At 35.8% G+C, this 18260-nt stretch overlaps 1 protein-coding gene across 2 annotated transcripts in view; it reads left to right on the top strand.

Moving 5' to 3' along the window:
• Nucleotides 1–18260, top strand: part of EPHA3 (EPH receptor A3) — a 363053-nt gene that overhangs the window by 276265 nt on the left and 68528 nt on the right. Inside the window, exons 6-8 of one of the 2 annotated variants that reach the window (XM_044251172.1) lie at nucleotides 6136–6260; nucleotides 9099–9261; nucleotides 16588–16690. In XM_044251172.1, the coding sequence (XP_044107107.1) occupies nucleotides 6136–6260; nucleotides 9099–9261; nucleotides 16588–16690 (391 nt within the window). The remainder of the gene's footprint in view (nucleotides 1–6135; nucleotides 6261–9098; nucleotides 9262–16587; nucleotides 16691–18260) is intronic. The other variant, XM_044251173.1, reaches the window with a different exon arrangement.

Genomic DNA, 18260 nt, shown 5'->3' on the forward strand with positions numbered 1-18260 from the left:
ATTTTATTTATTTAACATCAAGCGCTAACTAGAACTTATCTTTCAAAGGAAATAACCACAAAATATATTGTATATTTTACTGTAAAGCTATCCAAAGTGCATAGCTAGTTTTATGCAAGATTGTCATGACATTAGGCACTGAAGACTCTGAGGGGCTTATAATATAGTAGGAAGACACCTGGTAAGTAAATTATGTAATTACAACACAATGTGGTGGGCTAAATATTAAGAGAATGAACAACTATTCTGTATATCAGAACAGAGGAAGAAGCTGATTAACTATTGCCTAAGGGATTCAGGAAGGGCTTTTTGGGAGAATTATATTAGCAATTGATTTCTAAGGATAATAATACAAGAGATTTTTCAGATGCAAAAAGGAAGAGATTGAATGTTCCAGATAGCAAGTGTAGCAGCACACTGTGGGCAGATGACCAAAGAAATTATCTTTAGAATTTTAATTTGAAAGGCGAGCACTAAATACTAAAACTGGTATGTGTGTGGTAGTCTTATGAGGAATCTTAATAATTATGTCATGAATTTCAGTTTATGTATTTAACTGTAGTCCAGACTTTCCTAAATATATGATCTTAAGAGTTTTCCGATACAAACTTCTTAAAAATGTAGATTCCTTAACCTTTCTTTTGGACTCTTATTATTTAGCTAATAAGTTTAGGGAAAAAAAACTGTTTGAAATTATAAAATTTTGAAGGAGGAAAGTATTAATGTTTCATTTACTTTATAAAATAAAAAGTCATCAAAATGTGTAGAAAATTGAATTTCTGAAACAATTGAGATGAAAAGTATAGAATCCAGGTGAAAAATGGCAAGAGTTTGAATTGAAGCAGGGCTGGAAAACTAGAATTGAAAAAAGAATATTCATCAGCTGTCAGATGTTGAAGCTTTTGGCATGCAGGGTTCTTGGTGAGGGAGAATATATAAAGGAGTGTAACGCTGAAATTGAAACTGGTTAGGCTGTAGAGATAGTGAGTCCTGAGACCCAAACAGGAAATTCCAGAGAACAACAGGTTGAGGAAATCAGGGTAGGGGTGGTGAGATGGAGAACATGAAGCTATGAATGATTATGCTAATTCAAACCCAAGAGTGTTTCTGGATTTAATAGAAGGGTTCACTTCCAAAAAAAAAAAAAAAAAACCCAAAAACCCAAGAAGGAAATGTTCTTAAGTGGGCATTGTAATGAATGGTACCAAAAATATAAAAGAGTAATGTTTTTAAAGGCATGTCTGATTCAAAGTAAAAATCTTTCAACCATTTACTGCATGACATTTTCCCATGGAGATAATTTTTAAAAGCTTTGGCTTACTTAGAAAAGAAATACTGAATCCTTTTTGTTATTGCTTTAACTTGTCCAATCTCTAAACCACAGATACCTCAGAGGTTCATTAGAAATTCCCAAACCCAGAAAGAGGAAAGTCCCAATAAAAACAAACCAAACCAGATCCTTTAGGAGTTGAATTTTGAAGTTTTGACTTCCTGATTCTAAGGATGGGTCATATTTTAGCTTCAGAATAATGGTAAGTTTAGTTTAAAAACACCGTAGTTAAAATAATGAATCTCTTCCATGTCTGTCAGTAGGTTTGGCATGTAAGTGTATCAAGTGTAACTCAAATACAAATTGTAAACCATACAAGCCCCATTTCTAACTCAATCTCATTACAAGGAAATCTCTTTAGCCCAACATTTTTTGCTTTTACATTGCAATTTTTTTTATTATTATTTCATTAGATGTAGTCAGTGGCTCAGGTTACCCTGACAATGAGAGGAAATCTTACCTTTCCTCTATAAATAAATAACTAGGGTTCGGTTATTAACTATTAAGGGTTATACTCTCTTGTTTCTCTGTCCTCTGGACTAGCCACTGCATGTTTGTGATTCAAGAGGCTGCCAGATGCAGTAGTCTGGAGTTAGGGAAGTAAGCACCCAGTGAGCATCCAATCCTTCGTTCCCAGAAAGTGATGTCTCCCTAGAATAACAATTGAAAAGTATTTTGATACCAGCTTTTACAAAACACATACTAGTAGACAATATAAGGTGAAAATATCTGAATATCTTTATAGCTCTATGTCATGACAAAGAAAATTTTTGAGGAAGAATTAATTGAAAGAGCCATGAGCAAGTCCACTGTGGCAACACAAGATTTTTTTTTTAGTACCTGGAGTGTTCAGAACTTCTCAGTGGTATAGTGTCAGTATAGGAAAGCTTCATAGAGGACAGATAACTGTGTGATTCATGAACCTCTCTTTCTCCCCCAACATTTTTCTTGTATGTGTATTTTTTAAGAAATATTTCAGTTAAAATATAATACATTTCACTTTACTAAGTATATCATGTCTCCATTCTTTATTGTCCAAAGGATGTGTCTATAACCAACTGTACCCAGAATAGCAAAAGCTAAGGGTCAAATATTTGCTTCCTCTCAAACACCAATACCACAAAATGTATTTTACACACCAAGGTATTATTTTAAAGAGGGCTTTAACTTACTAAAAATTATCTCCTTCCTACTGTTTTAATTTTTCTTGTTACCATGTTCCTTCTTACTGTTTTAATTTTTCTTATTACATATATATATATATATATATATATATATATATATATTCTCCCTTCCCTTTGCAGAAGTCTGCATTTACTAACCTATATAGAGGCTTTGACCAGTTTCACCATAGCCTACTTTATGATCAATTTCTTCATCTTGGTAAGAGAGTCATTTCAGGTATATATCATTTAAGGTATATAAAAGAGGCACCAGATTAAAACGCCCAATCTGGAACTATCGGGGTGTTCACCAGTAATTGTTGTTTCTCCTTATATACCTGCAGTTTGCTGGGGAAGAATTGTTCTTCTCCTTTGTACTTCTGACATTAGCACTGAGCACTTTTCTAGTCTTGGGATGAATTTTTTTTCATTCTATGGAACTATGACCCACCGTTCTTCCAAATAACAAAATTAAAAAAAAAAAAAAAGAAATGAAGACAAAATAAATCAAATCTATTTTATGATATACACTGCAAAACCATGTTCTCTTACACAACATAATAATAAACTGAAAGGAATTTCTGTGGATATTAGAAATTAGTACTTTGAACAAATCACTCTTTAATACCTGGAAACTAACCTAAAGAAATGTAATCCATATTATGGTTTCTCATTAATATTACAGATTCTATGAGTGCACGAGGCAGTATGGATGAATTATACTTGAAGGTGTGAGTTAAGAGTGTTCTAGAAAACACTTTAAAAAGCATTGATACAGTGGCTTGCCCATAGAATTCAACTCTTCCTGAAGTACGTTTTATCATGTCTTAAAATTATTTATTAGGAGAGAGAAAAACAAGTTCTGTTAATTATTTATTAATATTAAAATATTGATGAGCATTACCTAAATGTAACGGGATTCCAGCTGGTGCACTGGGTTGAAACTGCTGACACGCAGCCAACACAAGAGGCGTGTATTAAAAGAGCAGAACAAATGACTTAACAGGAGCCTAAAAGCAGCAATCAGAAAAGGTTCATTTAACTTAGAGATGGCACAAGCTTGGAGCAATTGCCTCTACTTAAGTAAGTGTGGAATTACAAAAGACTATTTATTACAGTCAAACAGGGCCCTGCAGCTTGCTCAGAGACCTTTGAAGAATTTCAACAGTTATAAAGCCTCGCTTAGTGCAGAAGCAGTAAAATTTGGGCAGACCCCAAACAGCCTGCAAAGCTTTCATTAAAAAGCTAATACAATCTTCTTCACATTCTTTAAAATGAATGTGTTTCTCTCTCGTGTGTGTGTGTGTGTGTGTGTGTGTGTGTGTTTAAGGAGAGATGCCATGCATGATAAGTTTCAAAATTTCTTTGAAAGTGTATTTTAACTGTTAGGGAAAATAAACCAGTTTCCTGGTGATATGGAATAAATGTAGGATCTCCATGGGTTTATTAGGAAATTGTTCCAACATCAACCATCTTTGAAATGCCCCATTAAGTATATATTAAAATTACTCTTTTCGTGAATTTAATCAGCAGGAAAATTAGTGGAATTTCTCTGTTTTTGTACAAAAAGCAAAACTTATTTACCAGGATGTTAAGACTATAATTTTTCTATTAACAATTAGATAATGAATTGCTATTTTTTTTTTAAAGTAACAGGGTTAGGTTAAAAGAAAAGAATTCTCAAAAAATTAACATTTTTATTTACTTACAACTGAGTGATATATTTAGAAACATTGAATACATTTATAAACTTTTAACTAAATATAACCAAAATAAATTATCCTTTGCTTAAATTCAATTTCAGAGCATCAAACCACTACTGGTCAGGGGGGGTGGAAGGTAAGATTATGATGAGGCCAATCCAGGAAATAAAATTATTATAATGAATAGATGAAAATTAAGTATGAAAGGTAAATTATGATAAGTTACGTGAAATGACAGTAATTGCTAATGGGAGCAAAATATGAATAAGAAAATGTATTTACTTTTCCATCAGAAAATCAACACCTACATTTTTCCTTGGCAAAAGATTAAATAATCATTTCCAGGCCATTAAATTAATGATGCTTTAGTTACAAAAGAGTTCATAAGCTCTTACAAATAATAGAAATAGGAGGATGGGAAACTTACTGCAATGGATTCTTCATTTAGACTTACCCTTTCTAATAAAGTGTCATGAGGCAGGCTTCATGAAAACTCTATTTTTAAGTGAGGAATAAAAATGAAAGGCATTTATGTACAGGAACGGTTTGAGAAGTTAGACACAGAAGTCAGCATGTGACAATCACAGAAACATCAAATCCACAAATAGAAAACTTCTAATGCTAGCTATTAAAGGGAATACAAATACACAGGATTCTAATGGTACTCGACCTGAGAAAAATCTTTATAAAAAAATAGGTTGTTTAGGGGCCCCTGGGTGGTTTAGTGGGTTAAAGCCTCTGCTTTCAGCTCAGGCCATGATCCCAGGGTCCTGGGATCAAGCCCCACATCGGGCTCTCTGCTCAGCAGGGAGCCTGCTTCCTCCTCTCTCTGCCTACTTGTGATCTCTGTCAAATAAATAAATAAAATCTTTAAAAAAAATAGGTTGTTTAGCAACGAAAATGATCAATAGTTAATATACTTGAGGATTTTTGATTTTGGGTTGTTTCATGTTCGCAGTTTATTTTGTTACATTCCCTCAGGACGGGATGCTGCTGAACCCCACAGTGAGATATTTCAGCTGGCCAGTATACTAACATTGAGTTTTGAAACCAGAAGTGCACTGAGGGATAGTATGCATTTTTCTTTTTAATGGAAGGATTTAAAGTATTAAAATATATTTAATCTTCCATTAGAAATGAGGGTAATTTTATGATATCTGATCCAAACAGATGTTTTTTATTCTTATTCTGTACTTTTTGATAATGCATAGCAAAACATAATCAATACAGAGTCAACACCCAATAAGATACCTCAGTATCTATCCAGAGATTTGTGACACAAAGAGCAGTCAGTTCCTTTGTACTTCTTAATAAATATTTTCATTTTAATAAATAAAAATATTATTATTGTTTCCTGATAAATATTTTTATTCATGAGAGATTTTTGTGAAAAGTCAAGACCTACTATAATATGTTCTAAACCCTATCCATTTACAATACACTAAATATTATTATTACCTATAGATACCATGGGACTCCTTTTGCATAATAGATTCCAGTCCTCTTACAGAGTTGCATATGAAAATGTTATCAATGAGCTGCAGAATCTGGCATTAGTAACTTTGCAACGTTATAACAAATAGGTAGCCCTGATGTTTTGTTCTTTTTTTAATATATCAAATATATTTCATTGCTTACATTATAGTAGCAGATTGAAAACATCTGCTCACTTGCCACTAGTCCACCAGCAGCTGAAAATCTCAGCTCATTTTCCATAGGCCTGTATGTACCAGGGCTATAATCCAGCTGCTGGGGCTTGATATGGGGCCAGATTAATACTCCAGAGCCTTTGAAATGGAGATAGTGCTTTCTTGCCAAAGATAAGAGCAATGATGGCCTGCATTTGCTTGTTCCTTTCTTCCTCTGCGCTCCTTTACCACCCTTCCTAATTGGATTGATTTGTGTCCTCCCACGATCCCTTCCTGTTGTTTCTCTACAGCTCCATCGCCTGTCATGACGATTAAGAAGGATCGAACATCCAGAAACAGCATCTCTTTATCTTGGCAGGAACCTGAGCACCCTAATGGGATCATATTGGACTACGAGGTCAAATACTATGAAAAGGTGGGGAGATGATGTTAAAGGGTTGGGTTGTGTAGGGAAAGAGGTAATCTTTTCATGAGCTCTGTACTTGCAAAGAACCCAATGGTGTTGCTAAGAAGCAGTAAAGCTCTTTGGAACTCTGGTCATGTGATACCTTTGATTTATCAGTAGGGGGGTTTTGAAATAATTGTGTCAAATATCCCCCATTCTATAACAATATGTCACAGCAAAGACGTCAGTACCAGAATTAAGCCATCGAGTTATGGCATTAGAAATGACATTTATGTCCTCTGCTGAGACCCCTGTCCTACCAATTATTTCACAGTGATTCCTTAGCCTACTGATGAGCTACTCCTTAGTTCATTGCCTTCAGCATCACTTCCTGACCTTCACATTCAAGTGAATTTCATTCAGTACAGATGGGACATTGAATTAATAGCAAAGCCATCGTATTATTGAACTGGCAATGAAAAGCTTTCTTGATTCTTTCAAGGTAATTTGGAAGGTGGGAGTGGATGGTAAGTTTGCTCCATGTCATAAAATTGTGGTTCCATAATACAATTATAAAAATAGGTACAATGATTATTTATAAGTAGAATTTAGGCTATAGTATTTCATCACCTCTAAATGGTACTTATTTCTCCCTGGTTATAAATTATAGATAGGTTTGAAAGTAAGATATTCAGATCTTATCAGAGCTGGATGGTTTTATAGCTACTAATGTGAATAAAACATATTTGTGGGCAGCTGACAAAGTATTTGCAAATGACTTAAAATCAAATTGTGTATTTATATTTATATAATACTTTATAGAACACTTTTGTGTACATGATTTTATTTTGAGTTGTCTGATGATCCCATGAAATTTGATAATTGGGTTCATTCACTAATAAGAAAACGGAGTCAGTGGCTTTATTTGAATTTCTCACAGCCTCATTGCTAGTGAACAGGTCTTGGTTTTGAATCCTAGCAGCCATGACTCCTCCTTTAGTGTGTTTTCCTGTAATACATACCTTGCTCTACATGAGAATGGATTATTAGAGACATGAGAATTAGTGGTATGATCAGTTGGCAAAAAAGCATAATGTATAAACATTCATTTGTATTGTGTAGTTATTCTCTTTATCGAGGTTAATGTATTTCATAAGTGTGATGCCATTTTTTTTCCCCATACTGTCCCATGCGGGAAAAGGAACATTTCTTTCATTAAAAGAAGAGAGAGATCTAATCAACTTCATTGTGCTAAAGTCTTAGTATAGATAACTTACATGCTAGCTTTTGGTCCTCCTCTGTAGATAGCACTGTGAAATAGTCATCTGATCATGATCTTCTATTTTTAAAAGTGTGACAAGATTGTTTGGGCAAATGTAACAATCCATGTTTTATAGACGATGCAACAAAATAAAAAGAAAAATAATGACACATCTCAGTTCAGATAGCAAAGACAGGACGCACCTAAACTTTAGGTCTACAGGGCTAATTAAAAAATGCAGTTAATTTATATTTGTATCTATTATGAACATAAAAAAAATTCTGAACTTCCAAATTTACTAACAAAGTAAAATGCACATCCTTGTATTAAAATAATATTAACAAGTGGCAGGAAAAAAATGGCTGTATCTATTCATTATTCCCTAAGCATTTTAAAACTAGATACAAATGTACATGCAATATGATCTTTAATATCTGCTTATATAAATATTTATATCAGACATACATAAATTTAAAAATTATTCCCAAATGTATATAATACTTGGAAATATTTTGAATGTTTCCCTAGAATTTAAGCTTTGTAAGGTCTAGCTTTCTTAACTAGTTCACTAATGGTGATGCGCAGAGTCAAGCTTTGGGTATAGGCTCAACAAATTTTTTCACAAATGAAATAATTATTTCTGTAAAAGAAATATATTTGATCCTCTTCATTTTTTAATATGCCAGCTTACATGCTATCTAGTACATAACTAGCATCTTTAACTAGTTAGCACAAAATATCTGTAATGTACACTTCTGTAATATTCTATGTCATTTTGGTTAAGGATATCCACTCTAGGCCTCACCCCAGGTGCAGGGACATTCCACCATTGTTCGAAATCAGGTTCCCCATAAAATACTCCGTGTATATTAATGTGCCTTAGGGGAAAAAAAAATTCTATATAAATCCATTTTTTCTATACAAGTCTCGACACACAAAAAACTTTCCTGTTAATGTGCACTGTGAATCCCCTAATATACAATTTCTATATAATATACAAAGGATCCCATGATGGAGATCCTTTGGGGAAATATCTCTAATCTGGAGATATTTGTCTCTACTAAACCACAGTGACTTGGAATAAATACAGTGCGTGTATAACTGATGCTGAGAAAGTTATGAATGTAGAGCTCTATGTAAAACCTGGACTTGTGCTCGCCTCAACAGCACATATACTAAAACCTGGACCTTTTCTGAGTTTAATATTTCATAATCGATAAAAAATATTTTTTCTGAGAATCAGTAGGGCATTCCTATTAAGTTTAATTCACAGGAGTATTTTCCTCATTTTAAGTTTATTTTTGAAATTAGATCAAAGCTTTCATTCAGACTTAGCTTGGAAGAAAAGATATTTTCCCTGGCATATTCACGAACTGGTAAGAATGAAAACTTTCCCTGCTTCATGTGCAGGACACAAATCATTTTACCCAAGTTAGGAAGTTCTGTATGCCTCTACTGCATTCAGAGAGTGAAATGATTGTTGTTTCTTTTCTATGTCTTATGCTCTATGTTAAAATCTGAAAGAACTGGTTTTGAGTGGTTCACCTTTTTATCATTTGATAGCATTATGAAGATATGATTTTAACATGATTTTTCTTACCTCAAAGCAGGAGCAAGAGACAAGTTATACCATTCTGAGGGCAAGAGGCACGAACGTTACCATCAGTAGCCTCAAGCCTGACACTACTTACGTATTCCAAATCAGAGCCCGAACGGCAGCTGGATACGGGACCAACAGTCGCAAGTTTGAGTTTGAAACTAGCCCAGACTGTACGTATTATTTCAGCGTCATGTATTGGGAGAGGGCTGCTCTAAAGGTGTCTGATAATTCATTCTCATTTTCTCTAAATTTTAATCGTTAACATTTAGATAATATTTACATATTGAGATACACTGAAAGTAAATTGCTTGACAATTTGTATGGTATTGAGTCTGCAGATTTGTGTTTGTGTGGGTATGCATCTGTGTTGTTGTTTTTCTCTTTTACACACCAAACATGTTCGAATGCTGAAATGCTACTGGTCCTCTACTGGCCATAAATTGCTTTGAGGAGAATTATGTAATATGGAAACATACTCTCAGTACTTGTTACTCCAGATGTCCTGGGTTCATGGCATAATTCAGTGAATTATTTAAAACACACACACACACACAAAAAAAAAAAAAAAAAACTTGCTGATATTCATGAGGATTTTAATATTGTTTTAATCCTTAACACATTCAATCTTGTGTCACTTGGAGACTGAGGATTTTCTAAATCGTGATTTATCACCTCATTCACATTCACAAGCAGTTTGGATAGTCTTATGTGTCTGACACCAAATTTGGCATAAATACATCTAAAATTGGCAAACATTTTCCCAATGGTATTTCTCTTTTCTTCAAATGTATTTGCTTTGTATTAGAAAAACCCTCTGCTGAAATATAATGTTTAAAAAGTTAATATCGTGGCCACAGTACTAATACAGAGTGAACACACATTCAAACTAAGGATTTTATTTAGTTTATTAATTAATGAGGAGACTTTTATGTATTTATCTATTATTTATGTTCATTATATCCTCCAAAAGATTAAACTAGCTTATTTACTTTTTTAGAATAAACAGGTTTAAAGGAAAATTTGAAGAACAGATACATATATACATATAAATATATATTTGTGTGTGTACCTGTATAGGCAATCAGGAATACTTAAACAAATTTACTAATTTACCCCAAACTGACTAATATCCTATAGGACAACAAATGTAATGATTGAAGTAATCTTTTCTACTGCACATAAACCATTTATGTCTCCAGTGAATGTTTTATTTTAATTTTAATGGGAGAAATTATATACATCACTCAGTTGTCTGCAACTTAAATTCAGTTGTAAAATAGCCTAGAAAGGCAATCAAAGATGAACACCCTTTAGAAAGAGACTCCCTGGCAAGGGTCTGACAATGGCCTGCACTGTCCTGAAAGGAAACCCAGTAATCTCTTCTGATTTTTCCAATTTGCCATTTCTCCTGGCATGCATAGTTCCTACTTAAATATTTTGTTCATGACATTAAAATCATGTTGGCTTCGGTACAGTAATATTTTTATTATGCCCACAATCCATATCTAATAGAAACATTGAAGATTAACATAAATTATCAAAACTGTTCAAGTTAGTGTAATAGTTACTCTATCAGGTAGTAATTTTATGGCACACTTTTGGTCAGGTGATTAGAAAGGCTTCTGATAATAACAAGCTGTACCTCCTGCAAGGCACTGATAACCTAGTGTTCTTAGAAATTATTAGCTCACAGCTGAAACATGGCAATTCTTCTAACTCAAAGGGGAGCCGCCATCCTCAAAAGCACACGTCTATACTTCGAGACCTCTCCTAATCATCCATGATGGATATACATGTTTACCCAACTGTGGCGTTATAGGGGTGCCTGCTTGGATCTCCCTGCTGCCAAGCCTGCAGTGGGCAGACAACCTCCAGCTGCTGCTCCTTCAGGACCCACCACAGCCACTATGCACGGGCCGCACTTCCCTTGTGGACTAAACACTGCAAGGGGACTGGTGTCAGGCCTTTTCTGACTAATGCAGGGATTCCTCTCCGAACAGTCTTCACTCTGGGACTAGGTTCCAAAGAGAAATCATTCTCTGAGACAATTCAAATCGAAATGGTACAAATTGCCATGAGAGTACATCTGAACAAGTTTTAAAAACAAATTTAAAATTTTAGGTGACACAATAAAAAAGTTTAATTGCAATTTGACATTAGTAGTTCTAAATCTTTTTGTTAATGTTTAAGTAGTGCAAAACAAGTTTCTTTTTACTTTTTCTTTTTTTTTTAAAAGATTTTATTTTCAAATAATCTCTACACCCAACAAGAGGCTTGAACTCACAGCCCTGAGATCAAGAGTTGCATGCTCCTCCCTGCCTGCCAGGGTCATTGCAGAAAAGTTTCTTGTTCTGAAATGATTACAACTTAAATTTTTTTATCAAACTTTTAAATGATATTTAAGGGAACAACAACAAAATCTACATTTGCTTTACCAAGAAAGATCACAAATCCCAGGAAGAGAAAGAAACAAATGTGCATTATATCCCTGTAGTAGAAATTAGGCATATTGAGGGACAGGAGGGTCAGATCACCATTAGATAAACCTTCATTATGTTCCACGCATGCATGTTCTTAATCAGCACTTAACTTTATCTGATATGTAAATATGCAAAGGGAACAACAAATTCCAATACATGAATGTGACTCCAGATTTACTATAGATATTGCTGGGGTGGCCTTCTGCATGAACCACTTCTGAGGCTTCAGTGTCTGAGGTTTAAGAAATAATCCCATTGGAAAGCTATAGGGTCTTGGGGTTTTGCCAGATAAGTTTTATATTTGCAATACTTCCACTGATTGATAGAACAGTTGAAGAGAGGATAAGGAAAAGATGAGCTTTTTAACACCTCCTCTACATTTATAAAAATCTTTGAGTTGAGCAGCTTTATTTATTTATTTATTTATTTTTAAAGATATTATTTATTTGCTTAAGAGAGAGAGAGCAAAAAAGAGCGCACGCGAGAGAGCACGAGCAGGAACAGGAGCAGAGAGAGTGGGGGAAGCTGACTCCCTGCTCAGCAGGAAGCCAGGGGCAGGACCCTGGATCATGTCTTGAGCTGAAGGCAGACACTTCACTGACTGAGTCACTCAGTCTCCCCTCAGTTTGATTTAAAAAAAAAAAAAAAAAATCAATTTACTCTTGCTGCTTCAGCATAAAATTATTCCAGCCTTTAAATATAGATGAGGAAAAAAAGTAGTTTTTGTCTTAGCCGGGGAAACAAGGACAAAAATCAACTTTCTATTTTTTTCAAGATTTATTTGAGAGAGAGAGAGAGAGAATGGGGGTAAGGGCAGAGTGAGAGAATCTTCAAGCAGACTCCCCAGTGAGTGTGGAGCCTGATGTGGGGCTTGATCTCACGACCCTGAGATCATGCCCTGAGCCAAAACCAAGAATCAGATACTTAACCAACTGAGCCACCCAGGTACCCCTAAGTTTCTATTTTTTTTAATAAAAATGATATCTTCTTAAAATTCTAAGAATATAAGAGTCTTATTTGTTATATATTGATATTTACATATTATATAATATTTATATATTATATATATAAAGTCTCATGTTTGGATTTCTTTTAACAATTTACTATTTATTATACTTTTTATTTTTTAAATTTTTTCTAGTTTTTATTTTTAAAAATTATATGAAAAGTTCTCATTCATAACACATATACATAATTTTCAATAGAACAAAGTATATCTTTACCTGGAATTTATTTATTTATTTTATTTAAAAAAATTTTTTTTTAAAGATTTATTTATTTATTTGACAGACAGAGATCACAAGTAGGCAGAGAGGCAGGCAGAGAGAGGAGGAAGCTGGCTCCTTGCTGAGCAGAGAGCCCGATGTGGGGCTCTATCCCAGGACCCTGGGATCATGACCTGAGCCGAAAGCAGAGGCTTTAACCCACTGAGCCACCCAGGCACCCCTTTACCTGGAATTTAGATAATATTTTTTGAACTTGGTTAAAATGTCTTACTTTTTACAATGATTATCATCTTCCTCTTACCGATGAGGAAACTGAGAAATAGGGAGGTTTAAGCAAGTTTTCCAAAACCATACCATTGGTAAATTATGGGTCTGATACTAGAACCCATGTATTAATGTGATAATATATTAAGCATTCTTATAAATCATTTTATCTGGTCCTGTTCTATAAACTATTCAAATACTACTATTTCCTTTTTATGTGGCCTAGGACACAAAGTTTATATGTTTTTTTTTCCCTCAGGTTGTATAGCCAATAAGTGAGGTCAATGACCCTAGAATCTCCAAGTTTTGGAGTACTGATCCAGTGCTGTGATTGCATATTAAAATATATTTATTAATATATTATTTATATATGTACATATTAATTAATTAAATATGTATATATATGTAATGTTAAAGTGGTAGAGTTTATCAGAGTAAAGAAGCATCCCTAGAGTCAAGGCAACATCTCCTAAGTAAGAAGTATGAAGAGTATGAAACTGTGGCATGCTTGGAAATACAGTCAACTGTCTAGAAACCCTCAGTGAGCAGACACGGAATCCACAGCACTTTTTGCCAGTTTTTCACTGAGGAAATGAAATAATAAAAATATGTAACATTTATTAAGCACTTACTATGTGCTTGGCCCTATCTTAAGTGTTTTAACTGCATTAGCCCATTTAATCCTCACAACAATGAGATATTATGTCAGACAAAAAATAAGTGCAAATCCAGGCATTCTGGTTCACAAGAACGAGCTCCTAACCAGCCTGCTTTAGGGAGAGGAAGCTGGCAGTATGTACAGGCTATACTAAAATGGGCAGTGCCTAGCTAGAAACAGGAGAAGCAGTTTGCTTGTGGGAGTAAATATTCAAAATGAGTTTCTAAGACACATAATAGATATCAATGTTTAGCAGCATGCCACATAAAGTCATTGGACAACTCTATTATGCATTTAGTCAATATTACTCATTAAATTGTTTGCTAATTTCACCAGCAAAAATGATCAGTTTGATTATGTGCTTTAGATAGTCTCCAGGATTCATAGCTATTTAGAGCTAGAGGAAATTGCAGAGATGTTCTACTGCCTGTGACAGAAAAAGAAATCGAGAAGTCCTCTTCCTTCTATCATGTTTCCTCTTCCAGTTTCACTGACCTTTATTTTATCAACTGCCTAAAATGTACAGAGAAGGTAGAACTTGCTGGGCTTTATAAGTTATTACAGGGTACAAAATGAAAAGCAAGAGATCGAGTTATTATTATAGGCTTATGGAGCATTATTGAATTACTAGGTTAAGTTATTTTGCAGACTAATCACAGATCAATGTCCCATGCATGGGTATGTATCAGTCCAGGTCTTCTGGCAGATGTGAAGATGGAATTACAAGAGCTTTATAGGGGGAGATGTAGGTAGGGGAAACAGGTGGGAAGAGCAGAAGTGGTCAAGCAGCACCTCCGGCTGGGATGTAGGTCAGCTGTCTGTGAAGAGCTGGAGGGAAAGAGAAGCATGGAGAAGGAGGAGCCTCAGACAGCAGTGCAGCTCGGAGGGTCTCACAAGCCCATGGGGAGCCCCAAAATGAAGACTGCTGTTGAGGAGTCCTGCACTGAGCAGGGAGGGCCTGGCTCTGGTCCCCTAGGGCGGTTAGTCATGGAGAGGAGCATGGCCCGTGCATGGAGGCTGCGGTGGGTCCTGAAGGGGCAGCAGCTGGAGGTTGTCTGCCACTGCAGGCTTGGCAGCGGAGAGATTGAAGCAGGCACTCCCATGACTGCCACCGTGGTGTAAACAACAGTTTGCTGGTAGTAAAGAATAAAGTGCTTGCAGCAGTTTATATTATGAGGATGCCATCCTGCCACACTTGGAGCTCTTTTTTTCCGATGCTGAGGAAACTTCTCATAGCCTATCTGCCATGTCTCTCCATTTGTATCATTTAGCTGTTCCTAAAGCAGCGTTATTTTCCAGAAAACCTTCCAAAGTTAGATGTTGATGAGGCTGAACATCGGATACTGGCTTCTGGAGAGGAGATGGTATTCAAATAATCAAACTCTGTCTTCTAAGCTCTTTTGATACATCCCTCATTCATTTGTGCACCGACATTTATTACAATAGTAATATATGTTAAAATATGAGCATGTGAAAGGGGCTGTTCCAGGAGCTGAGCATATTTTTAGAAGGTCTAGAGATTGGGATGCTTATGGAGTTTGTTAGTAGCTGAGGCTGGGGGTATAGACAAGGAGTAGGATCTTAAATGCCTTTACCTGCTCTGGTATAGAATTTGCAATTAACCTTAAAAGTGATGGAGAGCCTTGCAAAACTTTTATGCAGGAGAACGACATGGTCAAATTCATGGTTTAGAAGGAATACACTGATGGCCATGTAAATAGAGATCAATCAGGAATTTCTAATTGTAATCCAGAAGAGAAATGAAGACATAAACTAAAACACTCAAAGAGTTTGGTAATTAATTGGATATTGAAGGATCAGAAAAGGGAAAAGATGAGATGACTTCATGTTTATGGTCTACGTCTTTGCTAGTCAAAATGTTGACTGGGTCAGCGGCATCAGCATCACTGTGAGCTCACAAGAAAAGTACAGTCTTGGTCCCCATTCTGGACCAACTGGATCACAAACAACTTTTCCAAAAGATTCTCAAGTGATTTGAATGAACATTGAAGTTAGAGAAGCATTGGTCTAGCTCAAGGGTCAGTAAGCTTGTTCTGTAAAGGGACATATAATAAATATGTCAGGCTTTGTGTGTATAGTCTCTGTTGTTCCTACTCAACTTGGCTATTGTAGCATAAAAGTGGCCAAAAACAATACACAATTGAATGAGGTTGTGCTCCAAAGCAATTTTACTTAATGCACCCAAACTTGAATTTTGTATAATTTTTACACGTCAAGAAATCTTTTAACTTTTTACAACGATTAAAAATATATATTAAAATAATGTGAACTCCTGGGCTTTACAAAAATTGGTGGCAGGCCAAATTTGATCCCTGGGCCTTCTTTGCCAATACCTCATCTAGGTGAGTGAGTGAGTAAATGGGCCATTCACAAAGGTAGGAAATAAAGGGAGAAGAACAATTTGTTGGTGGTATGTGTTGTAAAACATTTAAATAACTCTAGATATTGGAGGCTAAACAAGCTTGATTAGATTGTTTTTATCATTTTGTTCCTGGAACTCTTACCTGTTCTCTATGTGCCTCTGGTAACTTCTGGTTTATCCAGTGAGTTTCTCTGTAGTGAGGATAGACAAAACCAGCCCAGGATATTTCACAGGCTAGGCACTCAAGGTGTGTTTGATTGATGCCATTGAAACAGAATATTTTATCTTATTAATTAGAAATTTCAAGCACCATTGTAAGAATTTTTTTTTTTTTTTTACACGAAATGAAGAGTTCTGTCTATACTGGCTTAAGCAGTAAGCCAATTTCAGGTAAAACCAGTGTAAATATGGTTTCTCCGTGCAGATGTTAGTTATGGTGTGTTAATGCCTGGCCTTTTCTTATTTTTTTTTTCTCTACCTCACAGCTTTCTCCATTTCTGGGGAAAACAGCCAAGTAGTGATGATTGCCATTTCAGCGGCGGTGGCGATTATCCTGCTCACAGTCGTCACCTATGTCTTGATCGGGAGGTGAGTTCAGGGCTCTTTTACCACTTACTCTCATTATTGCTTTGCCTGATCCCCTCAGTGGCCACTAAAATCCAAAGGCTGTGGTCCATGAAGTATTTTTTTTTTCCCAATTTATTTATTTTCAGAAAAACAGTATTCATTATTTTTTCACCACACCCAGTGCTCCATGCAAGCTGTGCCCTCTATAATACCCACCACCTGGTACCCCAACCTCCCACCCCCCCGCCACTTCAAACCCCTCAGACTGTTTTTCAGAGTCCATAGTCTCTCATGGTTCACCTCCCCTTCCAATTTACCCAAATTCCCTTCTCCTCTCTAACGCCCCTTGTCCTCCATGCTATTGGTTATGCTCCACAAATGAGTGAAACCATATGATAATTGACTCTCTCTGCTTGACTGATTTCACTCAGCATAATCTCTTCCAGTCCCGTCCATGTTGCTACAAAAGTTGGATATTCGTCCTTTCTGATGGAGGCATAATACTCCATAGTGTATATGGACCACATCTTCCTTATCCATTCATCCGTTGAAGGGCATCTTGGTTCTTTCCATAGTTTGGCGACTGTGGCCATTGCTGCTATAAACATTGGGGTACAGATGGCCCTTCTTTTCACGACATCTGTATCTTTGGGGTAAATACCCAGGAGTGCAATTGCAGGGTCGTAGGGAAGCTCTATTTTTAATTTCTTGAGGAATCTCCACACTGTTCTCCAAAGAGGCTGCACCAACTTGCATTCCCACCAACAGTGTAAGAGGGTTCCCCTTTCTCCACATCCTCTCCAACACATGTTGTTTCCTGTTTTGTTAATTTTGGCCATTCTAACTGGTGTAAGGTGATACCTCAATGTGGTTTTAATTTGAATCTCCCTGAGGGCTAATGATGATGAGCATTTTTTCATGTGTCTGATAGCCATTTGTATTTCTTGATTGGAGAAGTGTCTGTTCATATCTTCTGCCCATTTTTTGATGTGTTTGTCTGTTTCGTGTGGGTTGAGTTTGAGGAGTTCATTATAGATCCTGGATATCAACCTTTTGTCTGTACTGTCATTTGCAAATATCTTCTCCCATTCCGTGGGTTGCCTCTTTGTTTTTTTGACTGTTTCCTTTGCTGTGCAGAAGCTTTTGATTTTGATGAAGTCCCATGAAGTATTTTAACAAATAAGCATGTCTCCACTTAGATCTAGATCTTTCTTCTCCTCCCTTTCTTTTCTTTCTCCATCTTTAGTTTTGATTTTTCTTTCCTCCATTAAATTCCTGCCCCACTCTTCAACACATTCCACTTCTCCTCTGTCTCGACCTCACTTGTAGTTTTTACTTTCTTTTTCCAATTATCCTCTCACTCTTCAAATATGCCCCAGATTTCCCTGCCACTTTCTCACCCAGAACACTGGTAACGCAGCATAGCGCTAATCACTAACAATGGAGACTTTACCCTTCATTCATTCTAACAGCAGTTGTTTAAAAAAAAAACCAAAAAAAAACTATAAACACTTTCTAAGGCTATTATAAAAACTGAGCTAAAGGGGTCTGCACAGTGGGGAATCAGCTCTACGTATCTCCTCATTAGGCA

The sequence above is a fragment of the Neovison vison genome, chromosome 6 (assembly GCF_020171115.1).
Source record: "Neovison vison isolate M4711 chromosome 6, ASM_NN_V1, whole genome shotgun sequence".
Classification (NCBI taxonomy): domain Eukaryota; kingdom Metazoa; phylum Chordata; class Mammalia; order Carnivora; family Mustelidae; genus Neogale; species Neogale vison.